Here is a 20,415-nt window from a genome sequence, read left to right on the forward strand (position 1 = left end):
CTTCCACTCCGGCTGCCCGAGGTTGATCTGTTGGCTGGATTTGATTCCGTGTTCGGCTTTCCTTGTGAGAAAATCCTCTCTTAATGTTCACAAAATAGAGATCAGGATCTAGTTCGATCCTCGCTGGGGTAAAATGGATAAAAACGTAGCCGTTTCTGTCTTTTCTTAGATAGCTAAGGTTTCCTCAGAAATCGGAAGCCGTGCGAGTACGTTAAAACCGTTAAAACTGGATCATATTATTTGTGAATGTATCCGTTCTTTGCGGATTTCTATTTATATGATCCATAGGTTGCGAAATAAAACACCCTACGCTTTCTGACTCCCAGCATGTGTTTGGTTTAATGAAATGTTTTTGTGTAAATCCAAAGAGTCGCGACGGCTCTCGTGTTGCTTCTGCTGCTGCTCCTGCGCGCGCGTGCGTGTGTATGTGTGCGCGCGAGTCTGCTCGACTGCATTCCTCCCTCTATTGCACAATGAGTCGCTATAATTTATTCATGAGATCATGGGGATGGAGGTGCTCTGTCGGAAGAAAGAGAGGCAGTTTTTCTCTTTCTTGCTTGCTTTCTTTCTTTCGTTCGTTCGTTCGTTCGTTCTTTCTTTCTTTCTCTCTCTCTTTTTTTTTGTCACTCACCCCCTCATCGCCCTCCCCAGCTGACTGACTTCCCTTCGGTTGCGAGACTCGATTAATGGAGCGTCGAGGAATCGAACCAACGAGGCTGGGTTGGGGAGGGTGACGATTGTGCTGCGCTCGATGGTGAATATAAAGTGCCCTTCATTGTACACTCACCTGTAGGCTTACATTAATCTATGTTAGAAAAATATCTCACATGCATTAAAGAGGCTATTTGAAAGGTTTAAAGCTATTATAATATACAATTTTATAAGTATGTCTTTTGTATAAAATGTAAGTGTTATTTAATTTCTATTGCCTATTTTGTATTTATTTATATTTTAACCCTTGGTTAGACCTAGTCCCAGACTAAAATGCATGTTTGAGCTGTTTTAGCTGAAAGCAACTTGCTCTGATATATCTTAAGCTCAAGATTCACACCAGTAATGTTTTTTTCCCGTTTAAAAAAGCTACTTAAATGCCCTAATTGAACTAAGGTCTAATCCTGACTTAATCTAAGCCTTGTCTGTGAAACGGGGCCTAAAATACCTTTTAATTCTATATTTTATAAGTTCATTTGAAGTTATTTTGTTATGCACTTTTGTCATTTTTATTATTTTATTTTATCTTTATTGTTTTTTTTTTATCTAGTTTTAATTTTAATTTTAGTATTAGTAATTTTAGTCCTTCAAATTACATTTTCTTTTAAGTTTTTAAGTTTATATTTTTCATCTAATCGGCTATTTCTTATTTTATTTCAGCTTTAATGTCAGTGAATGAAAATTACTTATAATAGTTTGTCTTTTTGTTATAGCCAACTTTTTTTCCCAGAAAAGTCCCCATGGAATTACACATTTATTTATTTTTTTAATGTCAAGAAGATCTTACACAGAAACAAAAAGAAAGGTGTTACATTTTTCCATGTCACAATAGGTAAAAATTTTCAGCTTTTCAATGTATTTTAAAAGCACACTATTAAGAGAATAAAAAAATGTGTGTAAAAAGTAACTTATTTGATTTTATTATAAAACATTTGTAGGGTAGAGACCAGACCAGATTCCAGTTATGATGGATGAACTCTGCGAATATGGCACATGAATGGCCACCATTGTGGCTCTACATGACCATATTGTTATGTTAATAAAAGGACTTTTTAGGGAGGATGCTTGAGCCAAAATGGCGCACCGTTGCTGCGTTATACATGTTCAGTCAGGGAACATTTGGCAGGCAGCCCATGTTAATGCTATTATTTTACTGACAAGCACTGCAGTTTCACACCTGGTGATTTTTTCTCCTCATGTTTTTTTTTTTATTTTTTTTAAGAAATTACTCAGTTTGTATAATTAGTAATTAGATCATTCTGTAATTTTCACTACTGTTTAAAAGTTTGGGGTCAGTAAGTTTTTTTTATTTAAAAAAAAAAATAATACTTTTATTCAGCAAAGATGCATTAAATTGATCAAAAGTGACAGTAAAGAAATGTATAATGTTACAAAAGACTTCAGTTTCAAATCAATGCCGTTCTTTTGAACTTTCTATTCATCTAAAAATCCTGAAAAAATCGATCATGGAGCACAACTGTTTTGAACATTGATGATAAAAAAAAAAAAGTTTCTAGAATGATTTCTGAAGGATCATGTGACACTGAAGACTGGAGTAAAGTTGCTAAAAATTCAGCTTTGATCACAGGAATAAATTACATTTGAAAATATATTCAAATAGAAAACAGCTATTTTAAATTGTAATAATATTTCACAATATTTTTACTGTATTTTTAATTAAATAAATTCAGCCATGGTGAGCAGAAGAGACTTCATTCAAAAACACAACATAAGCTTACCGACCCCAAAGAGGTTTATAAATCAAAATGCAATTAATTATGTTACCAAAACGTTACCAAAATACAGATTGATTCATTTATTAGCCTCATTCATGAAACACAAACAGAACAAATGTCTGTGCAAGAAAAATGAGCATTTTAACTAGTTAAACTGTTGGATTAGATGTATAAACAATCTACACAGAAATTCCTTCCCCCTCCGTTTCATGAATGAGGCCCAATGTGTCCAGGGACATGTTTTTCACATGGGCAGGTAGCCAAAGTGTCTTTAAATCATGAATTAGAAGAGCAGTGGTGTCCGCTGTCCTCTAAAAAGCAGCGGGCAGTGAAAGGATTGGTTCAGACTGCTGCACAACTCACAATAGAGAGGTCAGAGAAGGGCAAACTCAAATTCCCAACCCCTCGGATATGCTTAGATGTGAACTGCACTCTCCCTGCATGGTGAGAGATGTAACTCGCACACTCAACGCTTTATTTCATTAATGATCTCATATTCATTAGAATAACATAGATGATGAATCATTCACAATAAGAGCAGGAATGTGAATTACAGGACTTAGAAAGTCCAGCAGAAAGGAACAGCAGTGGTTTAACTGTGAAACAGATGTAGTGCAATCTGGCAGCAGTCAGCAGCGCTGTGTTTGGCAGAGATGGTGTCATGTTAAGGTTTGAATTCAGCTTCTGGGCATGAGGTGACAGTGACAGACGGTGTTCATCAACCTGATCTTTCATCTGCTTTCCTGGCTTTCTCTCGCCTCTACATTTGTACGTTTGTGATTCGCTCTGATGCTCTTTCGCCTCTGTGATGTTATCACAGAGAGAGGCAGCGCTCACGTCGTCCATTTTGTTAGTTTATCAACCGCTCGCTTTCATGCAGTGACATAATTGTTATTCCTCTCTCATTCCTGTCCTGTTAAGATCTCGAGAAAAACGGGAAGAGAACTGCCCTTAAGACATTGAGTCAATAAAACAGGCACTTTACTACGCCGTGAGGGGATGGGGTCGTGCTATGTGTGCGCAACAGAGGGGTGGGAGTTGCGTTTGGCGCGCTACAGATGTCAAACTGTCTTAATATCAGTGCCATGCTTCACCGACATCTCTGCGAAGAGGAGTTTTGCATGATTTTAAGATGCAAATGTTTGTATAAATCAGTGTGGGGGCGTAAAGAGCTCCTGTTTGGTTTGCACTCACCCCTCGCTGAGAATGGTACGCCCCACGCCAATGGCAAGAACATATCATGGGAATTATCCAGCAGAGAGAATGGAGGGAAGGCGGGGGAGAGTGAGAGCGCCGGGGCTAGACTGAGGAAAGAACAATAGATCTGCAGTCTTGATGAGCATGACTGAACGTTAGTCTGGAGGTTTGGGGCCAGATGAAGAGCTGTAGGGAAACAGTACAGAATATTCTTTGTCAGAGGTAGAAAGGACAAAGACAGTCAGATGAGCAGGTAATGAGGCGACACCGTGAAAAACACATTATTTGATGTGCAACTCCAGTGTTGGTTCCCTTCTTTAAAGTGGGTCACTTTTTTATTACGCTTTTTCGAATAGTACCTTTCATGCAGTGTGTGATATAGCGGTTCGTGAATGTAAAAGGTCTGCAAAGTTGTAAAGATCAAAGTGCACGACAAATGTTGTAAGAGAAAGAATCGATTGTGAACTGCCGAAACGAGTCGTCAGCAATTCCGGTCTCACTTTCTGTTACATACCTAAAGAACGATGTAACACATTTGCATAATGCCAGCCTATGCTCTTCATTGGCTGCCCACACACAACGTCTACTTTGCCCCGCCCTCAAACACTACTTGTAGCCGAGACGCTGCAAAAGCAACACTTGCAAAGGATGACGATTCATGCTGGAATTGATACAGTAAAACGGACGCCATCGTTACTGTTCGTGTCCCTGTGTATCAAGGGCTGAGGAAGATCTGGAGGTGAAGTTCAGTTGTGGTAATGGGCGTTTCGTTTCCGACACGAGCGATACCCAATCACAACAGACTGGGCCATCTGACCAATCAGAGCAGAGCAGCTCTCGGAAAGGAGGAGTTTAGAACGAACCATTTTCAGACTCTTTGAGAAATGAGGTGATGTGCAATTTATGAGAAAATTCAAGTTTCCTTTGATGCATTTAAATCTACTGTACAGGAGACTCCGAAATTAAACGAAGAACCTTTTAAATGGCATATTAGGGGAACTTTAAAAGTTTGAAAGCATTAATTCACCCAGATATGACAATTCTGTCATTTTTTAGCATTGTCAAGCAACTGTTTTCCGAATGTTCATCGCGATCATGCTCGAAAAGCACTGTAGAGAGAGTCCAAACGACTTTATGCTAGCGAAATGTAGTCGCAACACTTTTCACAACATAAAATGGTCCTTTTTTTTGCCCACGATATTTCGGTAATGTGAGCGCACCTTTAGTCTTTTTTTAAACTCATTTTAACATTTAACAATCTAAAGATCCTTCATGCAATCTATTGTTCCATGAAGAATTAACCTTTAACATCCATGGAACCTTTGCATTGAACAAAAGGTTCTTTATAGTGGAAAAACATTCTTTAGGTCCGGTTTACACTGTGAAACCCCCCATTTGGGGGGGTTTACACTTTCTGTCTAAAGAACCTTTCTTGAATTCTTCATGGAAACAATAAAAAACCTTTATTTTTAAGAGTGAAATCAAAACTTTTGTTGAATCCGTACATCATCGCAGATTAAATGTAGGAATTTTGGTGCTTTGTTAAATTGGTCACTGTGAACTGTTGCTGTATGGAAGAAAGTTGTCTGCTTAATGTTGCTTTGAAATTACAACAGGCAGTGTGAATGAATTTTTAGCTGAACTACTCCATTTATAGAGGTTTCTGTAACATTTCTATTGGTCAAAGCTCAAAAACCTAGTGAAAAGAATCCGAGTCTTTATTAGTTTGTGTGTCAGTTTGAAGAGGCTGCATCACTGCATGCGGCCAGTGAAGGGGGGGGGGGGGGGGGGGATAAGTCAGACTTATGCTCAGCAGCTCCCTGTTGCCCTGGAAACAGGTGCTGAGATTCTTTTGCCTTTTTTTTCATCTTTCTCCTCGCTATCGATGTCAATGCCACCTCCCACAGGCTCCCCTCCCCCACGACCTGCTGCATCCCCCTCTCCCTCCCTCCCTCCACATCTACTGCAGTCATTTAACAATGTCACAGGCTAGAACAACCAACCCCCCTCGTTCCGCACACGTTCGAGAACCACATCGCCCACTGTATGAGGGTCAAACAGCACTCGGTTATTGATCCTTATGAGCGCTGTCAAATCTCGCGGCATCAATCTGACCCCGGCTAATCTCACTGCACGCCACGGACGCACAAGCGGATTGCGCGCTAGAATGCCACTCTGCCAGTCTCGTCTTTGTGCTCCTATTGGATGAGCAACAAGGACAGACAAAGAGTAATCTGACTGCTGAAAAAGACGCCCCCTCCCTCTCGCACGCACGCACGCAGCGTGGTTGGCAAATCCACAACCTGGTACCATCTTACGCAATGTTCTAATATGCGCTTTGGATGCAGCTGTGTTTTAAATGCGAGATAATTAAACACTTATTTGTCTAGGTTCTATTTGCGCTCCAAAGAATAGAAAGCATCAGATTTAAAGCGTGACGCGCGAGCGCGCGCGTCCAGATCGATTCCATTTTCTGGCCTTTTTAAGTCAACATTGTTGTTTAGCGGGGCGCGCGCTGCATTCCATTGCAGTGACTTCTCCCTGGCCTGAAGAGGAACATTCCTGGGAAGTGGCTGACCGACAATAACAGTCGGCAGCAAAAAGGGGGCAGGAGCGGGTTTGGAAAAGCTGTTCTTTCCACCCTTGTTCTCTGAAACACCAAAAAACTAGAAGCTTTTATCTCATCTGCATCATCTGGAACAGCGCGTCTCAATTGCTCACAAAAAAATAAAAAATAAAATGCGAAATGCAAATAATAAAATGCAACTACTCGTATAATCGTGCGTAGTTAAAATAATTAGGCTCATCAACTTATAGTTGAAATACATTTTTAGTTAAAGGGATAGTTCACCCAAAAATGTAAATTTTGTCATCATTTACTCACCCTCAAGTTGTTCCAAACCTGTATAAATATCTTTGTTATGTTGAACACAAAAAAATATATTTTGAAGAATGTTGGTATCTAAACAGTTGATGAACCCATTGACTTTCATTGTATTTCCTCCCCCCCACCACAGGCTATTATGGAAATGCCAAACAACTGTTTGATTACCGACATTTAAATAGATATTGTTGTTGATGTCAGAGGTTGTGTGCCCAAACTATTTTAGCATTAATTGTGTCACTCGGAAATATGGCTTATGGTAAAATAACATTCGACCATATATATATTTATGGTTAATGTGATTTCACCAAATATAATATGTTCCTGGATCAACACCTTAAGACATAATGATTTTAATACTGTGCAAACTGTATATTCTCTCCTCTTACACTAAACCTACCCATCACAGAAAACTTTACACATTTTTACATTTAAAAAAAAAAACATCACTTAGTCTGATTTATAAGCTGTTTTCCTCATGGGGACCAAAACATGTCTCCACAAGGATTTCGGATATTGCCATCTGTTTGGGGACATTTTGTCTGGGTTTGTCTGGGTTTACCTGGGCCACCCCCCCACCCCCCCCACCCCCCCACCCCTCTTTTGTAACATTAGAAACATATTAACTGTCACTTTTGATCAATTTAATGGATCCTTCCTGAATAAAAGATCTTAATGACCCCAAACTTTTGAACCATTGTGCATAAATGTTTAATCAAATTTTAGGCTATATAAATATTTTTCATACATTTGGTTTCTTTCATAACTAAAGATACAGAATAAATCACGAAAACAGACATTCTTTGAAAGACTCAGTCTACACCTGTTGTCGAACCTCCTCACACGCTCTTTGTTGTTACGAGGCCAGCGATCAAACTACAGTTGTCATATTAGAAACGTGAAGTCACCTAAGGCGCCGTGTGTTGTATAAAGCTGCTGGATCATATGCAGTTCCATAACTCAGACAGACATTAACAGCCACATCAGCAGCAGAGCCAGCGATTGAAGAGGACATTCTGTCCGTCTCAATCATGCCACAACCCTCCTAATTAGGGAAAGCTTGAAGAAAGTGTGTCATCCGAGATATGAGCTCTCAAAAAGAGATATCTGTGATTTGTTCTTGCAAATTGATTATTGTCTAGGATACATAACGACTATAAATCTATTATAAATAGATTTAGTTATTGTCGGAGTGGATGTGTTTATCTGGAGGTTCTAGGGCCAGTGATGGTGAAGGCAGGGATAATGAGATTGCAGCTCAGGACAGAAGGCCAATCATGTGATGGGTCAGACAGCAGAGGGTGCAGGAGAAAAAAACCCTCAGGAAAGGACCAACCATCTGACTCAAACAGGGAGAGCTTTTCACATGTAAAGAGAGCTGTTGTTCCTCTTGCCTGAGGTGAATCTCTGTCCATGGCGTCCCGCTGAGGGGTTCAGGCACCGGTGAGCACAGGTTTGCCCCACAGTCATTATGCAGACCTGACTGAAACACAATGGGCAGTGGTTAGAAGCTGCGGTTTCGTGAAAATCCCTCAATCACTTTGAGAACAGCCCTAAAGCAACCATGAAAAAGCAGGGTTTTAATATTTTAAAATTCACATTTAGATTCATATTGAGTGAGCTGGATGTCAATGTGAATAACCAAATTTAACAGCTGAGTTTTTAAAAAGTAAATGAACGAGGTTACAATAATTGGAGAGTGGTGCCATCTTGTGGTTAACTTGAGGAACGTGGTTAACAGTCACCGGCAGGTGTGACAAAAAGTTTCAGACTGATCATAAGAAATAAGCTATAAACACTTACGCGTTAATTAAAGACGAGCAAGTGAGTATGGAACTACTTTATATATAGAACTCTGAAGGATTAAGTATTTGCCTTGGTAATTACGAGATGCAAGGAGGGGAGTGAATATAATGACAGGAAAAGAAACCAGTTTGAGGATTCTTACAGTTTTGCAAATAATCTTAACATATCTCCTGCAATTTGCCCCAGGATAATGGATGCCTCGCTCACTCTCTTAAATAAAGTTCAATATCATCTAGATAAAACAAATGCCCTTTATGGACTTCTCTTCCACTTTTAGTACTGTTCAGTTTCATCTTCATTTAAAATGCCTTGATGATTTAGGTGTTAGTAGCTGGATGATTCTATGGATTAATAAATGAATAAAAGATCGGCCTCAGCGAGTCAGTATAATATCATATCTGACTGCTTGGTGTTAAATTCTGGTGTCGTAATGTGTTTATGTTGTTCTCTGTATGCATCAATGAACTGCAGTGTGATGATGACAGTAATCTGTCGCTCATAATGTATGCTTGATATGGCTTTGGTTTCCTGTCAGAAATAAATAAATTGCTTCTTATATTTTGAGTATATTGACAGTCTTGTCAATAATCTTGTCTAGTGCATCTTTGAGCCAACATTCAGTACAAGTAAAATACTTAGATAATTCACCCAAAAATGAAAATTCTGTCAGTAATTACTCACCCTCATGTTATTCCAAACCCGTAAGACTTTCGTTCATTTTCAGAACACAAATAAAGATTTTTTTAATCAAATCTGAGAGCTTTCTGTCTCTCCATAGACAGCTACGCATATCACTTTCAAGGCCCAGAAAGGAAAGACATCATTAAAGTAATCCATGTGAATCCAGTGGTTATCTTCAATTTCAACTTCAATTAAGTGACACGAGTGTTGTTTGTGCAACAAAAAACAACAACAATAAAAACATAATTTACCCATGTTCAAGTGTTGATATAAAAAGAATGCATGAAGATAGAATAATGTGTGTGTGTGTGTGTGTGTGTGTGTGTGTGTGTGTGTGTGTGTGTGTGTGTAAAGGCAAAGGCTCTGTTCTTTCTTTTGATATAATGTGTGTTGGAGAACAAAATATTCTGGGGGCCATGAAAGTTTTGTGAAAATGATAAAAAATTCTGACGCTGGCTGGCAACTTAAAAAAAAAAACAAAAAAAAAACACTGGCAGGAAAGGGTTAAAGTACAGTTAAAGGTATATTTCAAGTATAAAAATGAATACCTAAATAGGAACACAATAGTATACTTAAAATGCAAAAATAATATATATAGTAAATTAAATATGATGTTAAGTTCACTTAAAGAATACTTGCAGTATAAAACGAGATGGTCCTCACTGCAGAACACAAAATCCAGGGGGAGTCCCACCTTACATATAAACCTACCCATCTACACCCCCTGATCCCTAAACCCACCCTTAAACCTACCCATCTCCACCCCCTGATCCCTAAACCCACCCCTAAACCTACCCATCTCCACCCCCTGATCCCTAAACCCACCCCTAAACCTACCCATCTCCACCCCCTGATCCCTAAACCTACCCATCTCCACCCTTTAGATCTGGATCCAACTCCGCCCCCTGGATATCGTGTACTGCAGTGAGGTGCTACTGGATAAAACCACTAAACTAGTAGTTTACTGAGAGTATACTTCAAAGTGTACTTTCATAAACTAAAAAATGTGCTACAAGTATTTATCTGGTAAACTCAGTATAAGTTCACTTGTAGACTAGTAAACTAGAAAAACTAGTAAACTAGTTTTGTACTCAAAGTTTGCTACTGTTACACATACTTAAAAGTATACTTTATACACTAAAAAGTGGGCCAATTTAGTCCCAAATAGTACCAGGCCTATTGAAATAGTACACTTACAAGTTTACTACTAGTACATTAATATTAGTATACTATATAAAGTATACTTTAAAATATAACTGAACTTTACTTGAGTATACTTAATAAAATGAACATGAAGTAATCTTATATTTCGTAAGAGTATCAGAAAGGCATGTTTACAGAAATTTAAGCATTCAAAATGCATCATTCATGTGCGTATCATAAAAAGTTGATTAGCATTAGGGGATTGTTCAAATCACTAACCTTATATGCGAGCATGAGCAATAGAGCCTTAGCAAACACCGCCCACACATAATAATTAGTGTGGCGTCATCTGATGGTTAATGAGGAAGAAAGGTTACTAAAGAGAGATTACTAAAAAAAAAGTGCAATTTATTGAAGCGGTTTAGACCAGGAAACACTATGACAGGATTTAATAAATATTAATATCATGAATACATTTTTGTGGTGTTTTTGCAGCTCGCGCCCTGCAGTTCTCAGGAAGTGCCGCCAGCTCAAGGTTTCATTCCTGCACGCTCACTTTCACTCTGTTGTCACAGGTGATCACAGCAGACACAGACACTACACTTCCACAACACGGACTGTCACCGCCGGACAAGTGAGTAGATGTAACTTACCATGTTCTGCACGTTCTGTCTCAATTGTAAAAGTTCGCGAAAGTTACGTTGTGGTCTCTATAACAACAGAGCATTTGACTGGACACGCAGTTGACAAAATCGAAAGTGAAAGAGCTCAAAACATTAAAGCACTACATAGTGGGTATAATAACTAAGCATTTAACGTATTTAAAGGAAACAGACGAGATGTTTGCTAGGCTATTTTAGCATATTATTCCCTATCGGAGTTGATTGAGTTCGAATTACACTAACGTTACGTAGGCTACTGTTATTACTACGTAGGCAGGTTATTGCCTTTATAAATATGTGATTCCTGTATTTTACGTTCTCAGAATATTTTATTTTGTTAATATTGGCAATAACCAAAATATTAAAGACGACAGTTTAAGAAAATCCGAATCGAATTAGAGCGCATTATTTTATTAAAGTATTGAAATATAATTTTGGTCACACGGTAAAAGTCACTTTATATATATATATATATATATATATATATATATATATATATATATATATATATATATATATGTTTTAAACAAAGCTATTTTTTGTACTATAATGCGGTTATGATTTTATTTCAGATTTACAATATTATCACGTTTTAGCAACGCAACGTCACCGCCCGATAATTCTAGTGTGAAAGTAAAACATTCGAACGTTTGTTATGGTTACCTCACTTTTCGAATGTTCGCAGGTGATTCGAATTGTCAAAGTTATTGTAACGTTTGAAAACTTTGTTAGAACCATACGTAATCGAATAGAACGATAATGTACTTTTAAAGCTTTAAAAAAAAAAAAAAAAAAATTCTAATGTTTTTGTTTTATTTTGGGCTTAGATGTCGCACAACAACAGCGATCAAGTGAAGGGATGCCTCGATCAAACAAGTAACAGTGACACTGTTGATCATTCATCAAGAGGAGGATCCAGAAAGCAGGACTCACTTGATCCTGCAGGAAAAAAGGCCACAAGCCAGACCGCATCTTGTGAGACTAGAGGCAAAATTGAGAAAACAATGCCAACATCTAGTGAGAAAAAAGGGGAAGGGGGAGGAGAAAAAACGGGCACATCTGTCGAGAATGCAGAGAAAGGGGCCAAAAACCCCACATCTGATGAGCATAGAGACAAAAAGGGCCAAAACTCACACTCAAATAGTGCATCTGAAAACAGCAGGGCATCAAACCAGCCCTCTCAACGTGAACCAATGGACACTTCAGATTCCTCCAGCTCAGCAACAAGACCAAAGCCGGGACCCACATATCCCATCAAGAACCTCAAGACAATGGAAAACTTCAGCTCAGAGCTCAACCAGCAAATTCCCATGAAAGGACCCATGAAAGATCATACGATACTGATAGATGTAAGAATCATGCAATTTCATCCTCAGTTCTTGTATGCTAATCTTTCCTTATAAAGTGTGCTATGAATATTGATTCAGTCTTGTTTACTGGCTTGTTTGAGCAGACATCACATTTCCGAAGTGGTGTAATTATCCCCTATGAAGGGAAACACGTTTGGGATGCCTACCATGTGAAGTTACCACATCTGTATGTAAGTATGACCATAGAACGTTTTCTAAAGATCATCATTTCTATATCGAGAGCTTTTTCTGAAAAAGTAGCTTATCAAAACAGAAATGGTATAGGTTATTCATTATTTATTCATATTCATACTGAGTAATTGTTATTCTCCATAGCCATCGCCGGCGTCCCACCAGAAGTCCCGTGCATCATCCTCTCGATGGGACAACACTTGTCATGCGTTGCTCAAACTCACCAAAGGCAGTTTCTCTATTGGGGATGTTCAGGTACTGCAACAATAAACAATGACAATTACTTTTACACTGTAATGTGACCCGTTTTCCATCTTTTGTCTATTTGTAGACCGCAATAATGTCTTACAATTCCAGCAACAAAGACAAATGGACATTTGACGCATTTTATTATTATGGTCAGGTTAGTGAAACATTCTGCATATCAGAGGAAAGCTAAATACAAATACAAATACAAATTGATGACAGATTTGTGCAATTGCTCTACAGCGCTTACACCCAACGGACAATAATCTCCATATGGTGATCCCCAAGATGGTCAAACTGGCAGTTGGATTACCTGATCTCATTAAACGGGTATGTTACAGGATCCTTCTTTCCACAGACACTTGCATAATCCCTTAGTACTAGTATAACTTTAAAGTTAAATCTGATTAATGAGCCCAAATTCCTTCTTTTTTTTTTCGCAGCAAGGACTAACTTATTTTTTTCGGTTCCATTTAAATGTGAAGTGCGAGTAAATATGCAAGAATGAATGTAAAGGTCCATTTAACGCTGTAAATCATGACAATATTACATTACATTATACATAGATTACTAAGATCATAGAATCTGACTTTAAGTCTGTCTTAGCTTTTATGAAAGGTCTCACCGGACTCATACTGAACAATCTGACGAGCAACAACCAGACAAGACAAATAATTCACAGTGCACCATTTGTTAAGCTATAATAATGTCCCACTGGACTGAAGAAAATAATCATATTCAGACTAATTGCATTGCTTATCCAAGATTTTTTTAATGCAAGTTTGTTGTAAGTATTTTTAAATCTGTACTCTCTGTCTCTAGCCCATTCCTCTACTGCGACAGCAACAGACCCAGGCCATAACAATGACTCAGCAGCAGATCTCCTGTCTGTTAGCAAACGCCTTCTTCTGCACCTTCCCTCACAGGAACAACACTGGCCCTGGTTCAGAATACGCCAACTACCCCACCATTAACTTCAGCAGGTGTTACACTGATCACATTAGACTGACACCACTCTATTATACTGGTGCTGGATCAATTATTTATTCATTTATTTTTTGCTGTAGCCTATTTGATAGCCGGAGTGACCCAGTAAAAGCAGGCCTACAGGCAGAGAAACTGAGAGCCATATTCCATTACTTCGACACCGTGACAAATGAAGGTCCTCATCAAGATTCAGGTACTGAGAACACACTTAACACACGACTACTGTACACTACCGGTCAAAAGATTGGGGTCAGTCAGATTTATAAATGTTTTTGAAAGAAGTCTCTTCTGCCCACCAAGAATGCTTTTATTCAATCAAAAACAGTAATATTGTGAAATATTATTACAATTTAAAAATAACTTTTCTATTGTGATATGAAATGTAATTTATTCCTTTGATGCATGAATTTTCCGCATCATTACTCCAGGGGCCGGTTTCACTAAGCTATTTTAGACCGGTCTATAGTGTTAGACAAGTCTAAAATTTGCTCATAGACTAGTCTAATACAAGTTAGACTGTTTCACAAAAATTGAATTTAGACCAAATAAATTAGACACCTTACCCCCAGGCTAACTTGGGTCTAAGACTATGTTACCTTGGCAACAAGCAATAACAATCAGTTTCATTACAAACAGCCAAGAGAAAAGGGAAAACAGCTCATAATTTAAACATTTCTTCTTGTTACTACATTCTCCGCTAAATTTCCCCATGTAAAAATGTCCTTGTAACTGTTATACTCCTCCAACAAACACATATTTTCCGCTGGGGTAAACTGCACTGAGCGGTTGAATGCGCTTACTCGATCTGCCATGTTTTTGTTTTTGAAAAGGGTCTTATTTTACCCAGAATGCATTGCAGTGTAGTCCTACTTAAGATAGTCAGAGTCTTAAGTGCTTTGTGCAACGGTCTGATTTAGATGTCTGTCTGAAGTCTGACTATCTACTATATCTCAGCCATAGTCAAAGTCTATATTTGTGAAACCGGCCCGTCTTCAGTCATATGATCCCTGTTAGAAATCATTCTAATATGCGGATATGCTGTCCAAGAAACATTTCCGATTATCAATGTTGAAAATAGTTGCACAGCTTAATATATCTGTGATTTTTAGGATTCTTTGATGAATAGAAAGTTCAAAAGAACAGTATTTATTTTAAATATAATCTTTTGTAACATAATAAATGCCTTTACTGTCACTTTTGACCAATTTAGTGTGTCCTCGCTAAATAAATATTTAAAAAACTAAAACATACAGAACCCAAACGTTTGAACGCATGCATATATGATGAGCTAGGATTTTATTTTGGATTCAGTGTAACCAATTTCTTTCAGCATCAAAACCAGATGGACTGGTTACTTTTGAAAGGATTTGCATTCCACCGTCACTTCTCCCCAACTGGAATAAGTAAGTTGCACTAGTTCACACGATTAATAGACTAAAGTGATTGTGATTACTGGTTGTGTTTGACTTAGTCGGAAGGAAACCCTGAAGAACCTTCACATCTCTTCAAAAGGATCCATTGAGAAAGAGGGTACAGGCATGCTACAGGTCAGTTTCATCTCAACATCAGTTCTCTACCCGTTCTTCAGATAAGCTTTACCTCCATCATGTTGTTCTGAACAGGTGGACTTTGCGAGCAAATATATTGGTGGTGGAGTGTTGAAGTCAGGACTGGTTCAGGAGGAGATCCTCTTCCTCATGAGTCCAGAGCTCATCGTGGCCAGACTCTTCACTGAGAAACTGGCTGATAACGAGTGTCTTAAGATCACAGGTACTGCTAGGGGAATCAGACAAAGACAACGTTATCTTAAAAAAACAAACATAACAGCTTTCCATCAGGTGTAGGGATAGTTCATCCAGAAATGCATACCTCGAGTGCAATGCAAGTCGCTTTGGATAAAAGCATCAGAGTACTTATTTTTTTGACTGATAGTTATGTGATCATCTCTAATGTCTCATCAGGGCCTCAGATGTACAACATTACTTCTGGCTATAGCAAAGGCTTTGAGTGGGTTGGTCCATACAACGATCAAGTAAAGCGGTAGGTGCCACTTCAAAAGTGTCGAATTTTTCAAAAACATTGGTTTCACAGATATGAGTGTAAATTGTGGGACATTTATTCATAGGGACACGTGGAAGAGACGTTATCGGCAGATTGTTGCCATTGATGCTCTGGACTTCAAGAACCCGAAGGAGCAGTACATTAAAGATAACATAAAACGAGAACTCAACAAGGTACTAGTTTTTAACACATTAAAATATCGCTGTTTGTCATCATGAAAATTTGTTATAAGGTTATTCAGACGTATGCTGTGTGACTCTCAAAGGCATACGTGGGATTCAGCGGACAGCCGAAAACAGCCATCGCAACGGGCAACTGGGGCTGTGGAGCTTTTAAAGGGGATCCTAAGCTCAAAGGTAAATGGAGACAAAACACACACACGGGTTTGATCTGGAGAAATTGCAAACACTATTGATGGCTATGATAAATGCACAGAACAGAATGTGTTTGTCTTCAAAAGCTCTCATCCAGTTGATGGCTGCTGCAGTGGCGGATCGAGACGTGGCTTACTTCACATTTGGCAATGAACATCTGGCATCCGAAATACAAAGAATGCATGAAATGCTGGCCCAAAACAGAGTGACTGTGGGTAAGTACATAAACTGCATTTGAAACAAACAGAAGCAGGTTAATAAAAAATCCAGTTCATTTCTCCTAAAGAAATATATCTTTTTAAGAGACACGAAGGCCGAATATGGTAACCCATACTTGGATTTTGTCCTCTGCATTTAACCCATCCAAGTTAATGCACACACATTAGGAGCTTGACTGAGCAGTCAACACAAACACACAGCAAACTGACACACACACACACACACACACACACACACACACCTGTAGCAGTGGGAGGCCATTTGCTGCGGCTCCCAGGGAGCGATTTGAGGTTGGGGGAAAAAAAAAAAAAAAAAAAAAAACCCTGTTCATTCACCCTCCCACCTTCATTTCCTGCCGGTTTTGAGAATCGAAGCCGCAACCTTCGGGTCACAAGTCTGACTCCATGAGCTCTGAGGTTGATGATTTACACAATTGATGCTTTTAATCAGCAAGGACTTGACAGCAATTGATTAAAAGTGACTAAAGACATTTCTAATATTCTTTTTATTCTTTCTATTCACCAAAGAATCCTGAAAAAAATTATTATGGTGTCCATAAAAATAATTTTAAAGAATAAATTAGATTTGAAAAAATAAAAGCCTTGGCTAGCATGAAAAAAAAAAAACCTTCCCGACCTCAAACTTTTGAACAGTACTGTATGCTTATGTAGATACTTTCAGTGTTATTTGAGCTTTTTGAAAGTTAAAATTCTTAATAGCTTAATTTAATTCTTTCCCCACCATTGACGGAATATTCTGGATTTCCGTGTTTTCACTGTTATACGGTAGGGGGCGCTATTAGGCCTCTTCTGAAAGATTACTGAATCTCATGATCAAAATACAGGCGAAGATGATGCAGAAATGAGCGATATGTAATCAGATGCATATGTAAAAACGCGATCATCATCATTAAACGGCATATAAATCAAAACTGCCTAATGTTACTGAATGAAATGTCGACCCAGGACGAGTTAAAGGAGTGTGAAGCATTAGGGGTGTTGATGGACTTAATCTACTCTATCTGTTTTGATCATCGTTCTGAAGAATGCATGAAGCTAGAATAAAACAGTTTTGTTTTGTTTAAAAGCAGAGTCTCTGTTCTTTATTTTGATATATTTCATGTTCAGATATTCATTAAACAAAATATTTCAGTGGTGGGAAACTTAAACGTAAAAAAAAAAAAAAAAACACTGGAGGGGAAATAGTTAATAGCCAAATTCAAAAAAGGGTACTCAGTGCTGCTGTACAAATGCAAAGTAAAAATAATATTACTAAAGTAACTAGTGTATTTTTGAGTGTGGGTTTAGAGTACCCTGATAATTTCTTCTTTCAACAGGTAAACTGTACAATTGGCTGAAGGACTACTCTGGACACTACTCTCGTGAACATCACTCGCCTAAAGACCTGTACAGATTCATCAGAGAGAAGATTGGGCATAAGGAAAGCTTATTGTAAATCTGTCTGAATACTGTGAGATTCATACAAGCTAATTTCAGAGAAAAGTTGTCAAAACGGTTCAGCAGTATTAAACATGTAAAGCTGCTTTGAATGAATCAGATATCTGAAGGATCAGAAAAATGAAGTAACAATCCTAAAAAAAAACCTGTAATGTATTTCTTTTTGATACACAGGTGTCAATCAAATTGTTTAGCTTAATTAAAATTCGTTATAGTTATTCAGGATTTATATTAATTGTAGTTTCATCTGATAAAGTGCACATATCACATGTTCATTAAAGCAAAATGAAAACACTTTTCACATCAAATTTTTTTCTAATAGTTTTCTTGCAACAGTTCTTAGTACAAACAAGCAGACAAATGGAAACTGAGAAGCTTTTATTGAACGAAGCCTTATAATAATAGTCTGGAATAAACATAAACCTAAGAAAATAAATAAATCCTTTTATTTTATGTCTTGCAGTCTTTCTGCTTGCTCCATAATCTCAGTTTATTGTTTTTTTTTTTTTTTTAAATACAAGGACAAAATGATTGTTTCAGCTTTCAGTCCTTGAAGTCACCTATTGAAGTTCATGGTAATTTGGCACGGAGTGCTTATGGAATGGGAGGGATGAAGATGAGGATGAAGAATATGTTGTCTTTACATTTCCTTCTATATTTTAAAACTCCTAAATGCAGGTAAGCTTACTATTTCCTTTCGCAATAATTTAAAAATGCATAGGGTTCCATGCATGTCCTTTAATGTCCTCATGCTATCAATATGTCCCATTTCTGATAGATATTTCTTGCAGTTCTTTCTGTGATTTTTGTGTGCATTTAAAAGTAAATATTATTCATATTATTGAGGGAAACCTCAAGCAGTTTAAGCGGTGTCATTTTAAGGCTCTATTAAAACCATCATCAACATGCCTCAGAAAATACATGCATGCAAATTGTTACCATGTAGTTGCTAAAAGCTTGCATTAAAAAAAAATCTGCATTGATAGACCTGTCATACCTACAGAGTAAAGCAAACCTGTGCTTTGGTCAGGAGATACCTAGCTGCCAGTTTGCCCTCTTAACGCTATCAGCAGGATGTGAGCTTCCTGAAAAACAAGGGACGGAGGGATGGAAATGAAGTGAATGGATGGGGTGAGGTGGTTAAGACCGGCCCTGGAAGGCATCCAGGTTGAAGGCGGTGTCCAAGAACCGCTCCAGCTCCACGAGATGCGCCTTCTTGTTCCCTGTGGCAGGGGCAGCTGCAGGCTCTCGGCCGGCATACCTGAGAAGAAAGAAATTTAAGTGGGTACCAACTACAGAAAAATGTTGCATGAGTAGATGGCACGAAAACTTATTCAGGTCACCCCAAACTAAAAATTTCGATTAAATTTGAGATATTTTCAAATTAAATTCATTAATTCTTTATTTTTGCCTTAAGAAACTGAAGCCTAGTTGTATGACCATTAAAGCATACAATACAATACAGTAAATATAACAAAACTTATAAATAAAATGAACTTTTATACTAAAATAATTTTTTTCAAAAGAAATTGCATGCATTTAAAGAAGTAAATAATATGATCTATTTTTCCCATTACAATAATAAACTGAAGAAAATATTTATGAAAAGAGTGTCAATATTACTTGACGCATGGCTTCATTTTCTTTATACCAAATTTAAATTCTTTTGATTCTGGAGTAAAATATGAACAGGTTCTTGAGAGATTTTGTGAGATTTGCCCCTTCAAATGCATCAAAAAACACTAGTTACCAAACAGGACGGGTGTTGTTGAAGGTTCTGCTGATGCGTGGCTTGACATAGTCATAGTAGCCTTGATTCTTATGCTCTTCCTGGCACCACAGCAGCTGAGCCTGTGAATACTTCTCCGCCTCTGCTTTCACCAGGTCAAACGGGAATGGAGAGAGCTGGAAACAAAACATTCAAAGTCAATCCAACGGTGCAGGAATTAAGTGAATTATAATGTGGTGTATAAATGTTTAGGAAAGAAAGCCTGACTAGCATGGGGAAATAAATAGAGAATAAGACCCAATTAATAAACATGATAATGAAAGTGTGTGCCGGTACCTGCTCAATGCGGCTGATGGCTACTAAGTCCTCCAGGCCTCTGGTCTTTCGCTCTTTGGTGAGGTCGTAATAAACTTTCCCTGTGCAGAAGATGAGATGCTTCACTCCCGCTGAATTCTGTGACGCACTTCCCTCTTCTGGAATCAGACGTCTGAAGTGTGTGCCTGATCAAAACCAAACACAACAGACCATTACTACAACGTCATTTTTATGACATTTAAAACATTCCCAAGATTTCAAGCGCACACCTGGTAACATGTCGTCAAAACTTGACTTGGCCTCTGGGTGCCGTAGCAGCGATTTAGGTGTGAAGATAATGAGCTAGAGCAAACAGAAACAAAAACAAAAATTAAAAACAAGTTAGCTACACTTTTTGACTCTCCCACACTTTTCCATGGCCTGGATTTAGATATATATAAATATATATTTTAATTCAGATTTTAAAATGATGTGAGCCATTTTGACTGAATCACAAAAAAAAAAAAGCAGTTTAAAAGAATGATTTGCTCAGAAAGTGGGCATGACTTACATTAGCTGTCCATTTAAATATTTTAGAGCAAAAATATTTCTATTGCAAATATGATTTACCATGAATAATCCATGACTAATTCCAGACCTGTTAAACCATTTTAAAATTCCCAGATA

General features: G+C 38.0%; 3 protein-coding genes across 7 annotated transcripts in view; 1 reads left to right on the forward strand and 2 right to left on the reverse strand.

Annotated features, from left to right (window-relative positions):
• Positions 1-514, reverse strand: part of zmiz2 (zinc finger, MIZ-type containing 2) — a 52,689-nt gene extending 52,175 nt beyond the window's left edge. Inside the window, exon 1 of the mRNA XM_079861260.1 lies at positions 1-514. The gene's annotated coding sequence lies outside the window, so the exon portion shown is untranslated.
• On the forward strand, positions 505-18,687 carry pargl (poly (ADP-ribose) glycohydrolase, like). 4 transcript variants are annotated; one of them, XM_079861268.1, is made up of 17 exons: positions 505-754; positions 10,654-10,792; positions 11,648-12,169; positions 12,274-12,360; positions 12,506-12,616; positions 12,693-12,764; positions 12,851-12,937; positions 13,430-13,590; positions 13,675-13,787; positions 14,925-14,997; positions 15,066-15,141; positions 15,217-15,364; positions 15,556-15,634; positions 15,720-15,828; positions 15,921-16,011; positions 16,116-16,244; positions 17,585-18,687. In XM_079861268.1, exons 3-17 carry the CDS (start codon positions 11,648-11,650, stop codon positions 17,701-17,703), a joined length of 1,977 nt encoding a protein of 658 aa, XP_079717394.1. In that variant the 5' UTR covers positions 505-754; positions 10,654-10,792; the 3' UTR covers positions 17,704-18,687. The 4 variants fall into 4 exon arrangements, with proteins under 4 accessions (XP_079717394.1, XP_079717393.1, XP_079717391.1 ...); XM_079861267.1 differs by lacking the exon at positions 505-754 and adding an exon at positions 3,704-3,897 and having other exon boundaries at positions 17,585-18,563; XM_079861265.1 differs by lacking the exon at positions 505-754 and having other exon boundaries at positions 10,468-10,792; positions 17,585-18,563.
• The window catches only part of ogdhb (oxoglutarate dehydrogenase b), a 21,684-nt gene continuing 19,738 nt past the window's right edge, over positions 18,470-20,415 (reverse strand). For both annotated transcript variants that reach the window (XM_079861257.1, XM_079861258.1), the window contains exons 20-23: positions 20,019-20,091; positions 19,771-19,934; positions 19,456-19,610; positions 18,470-18,966 (exon numbers count right to left, since the gene is read on the reverse strand). In XM_079861257.1, coding sequence (XP_079717383.1) covers positions 18,846-18,966; positions 19,456-19,610; positions 19,771-19,934; positions 20,019-20,091 — 513 coding nt within the window. In that variant the 3' untranslated portion in view covers positions 18,470-18,845. The remainder of the gene's footprint in view (positions 18,967-19,455; positions 19,611-19,770; positions 19,935-20,018; positions 20,092-20,415) is intronic.

Source organism: Squalius cephalus (genome assembly GCF_949319135.1).
Source record: "Squalius cephalus genome assembly, chromosome: 24".
In the NCBI taxonomy this organism is placed as follows: Eukaryota; Metazoa; Chordata; class Actinopteri; order Cypriniformes; family Leuciscidae; genus Squalius; species Squalius cephalus.

Excerpts from the sequence above, each read along its gene's own strand:
- pargl (XM_079861265.1), top strand. The coding sequence starts at position 10,625 with ATGAATACATTTTTGTGGTGTTTTTGCAGCTCGCGCCCTGCAGTTCTC. Across the intron at positions 15,365-15,555 it reads CGAGTGTCTTAAGATCACAG|GGCCTCAGATGTACAACATT; the intron begins GTACTGCTAGGG and ends ATGTCTCATCAG. Across the intron at positions 16,245-17,584 it reads CCAAAACAGAGTGACTGTGG|GTAAACTGTACAATTGGCTG; the intron begins GTAAGTACATAA and ends TTCTTTCAACAG.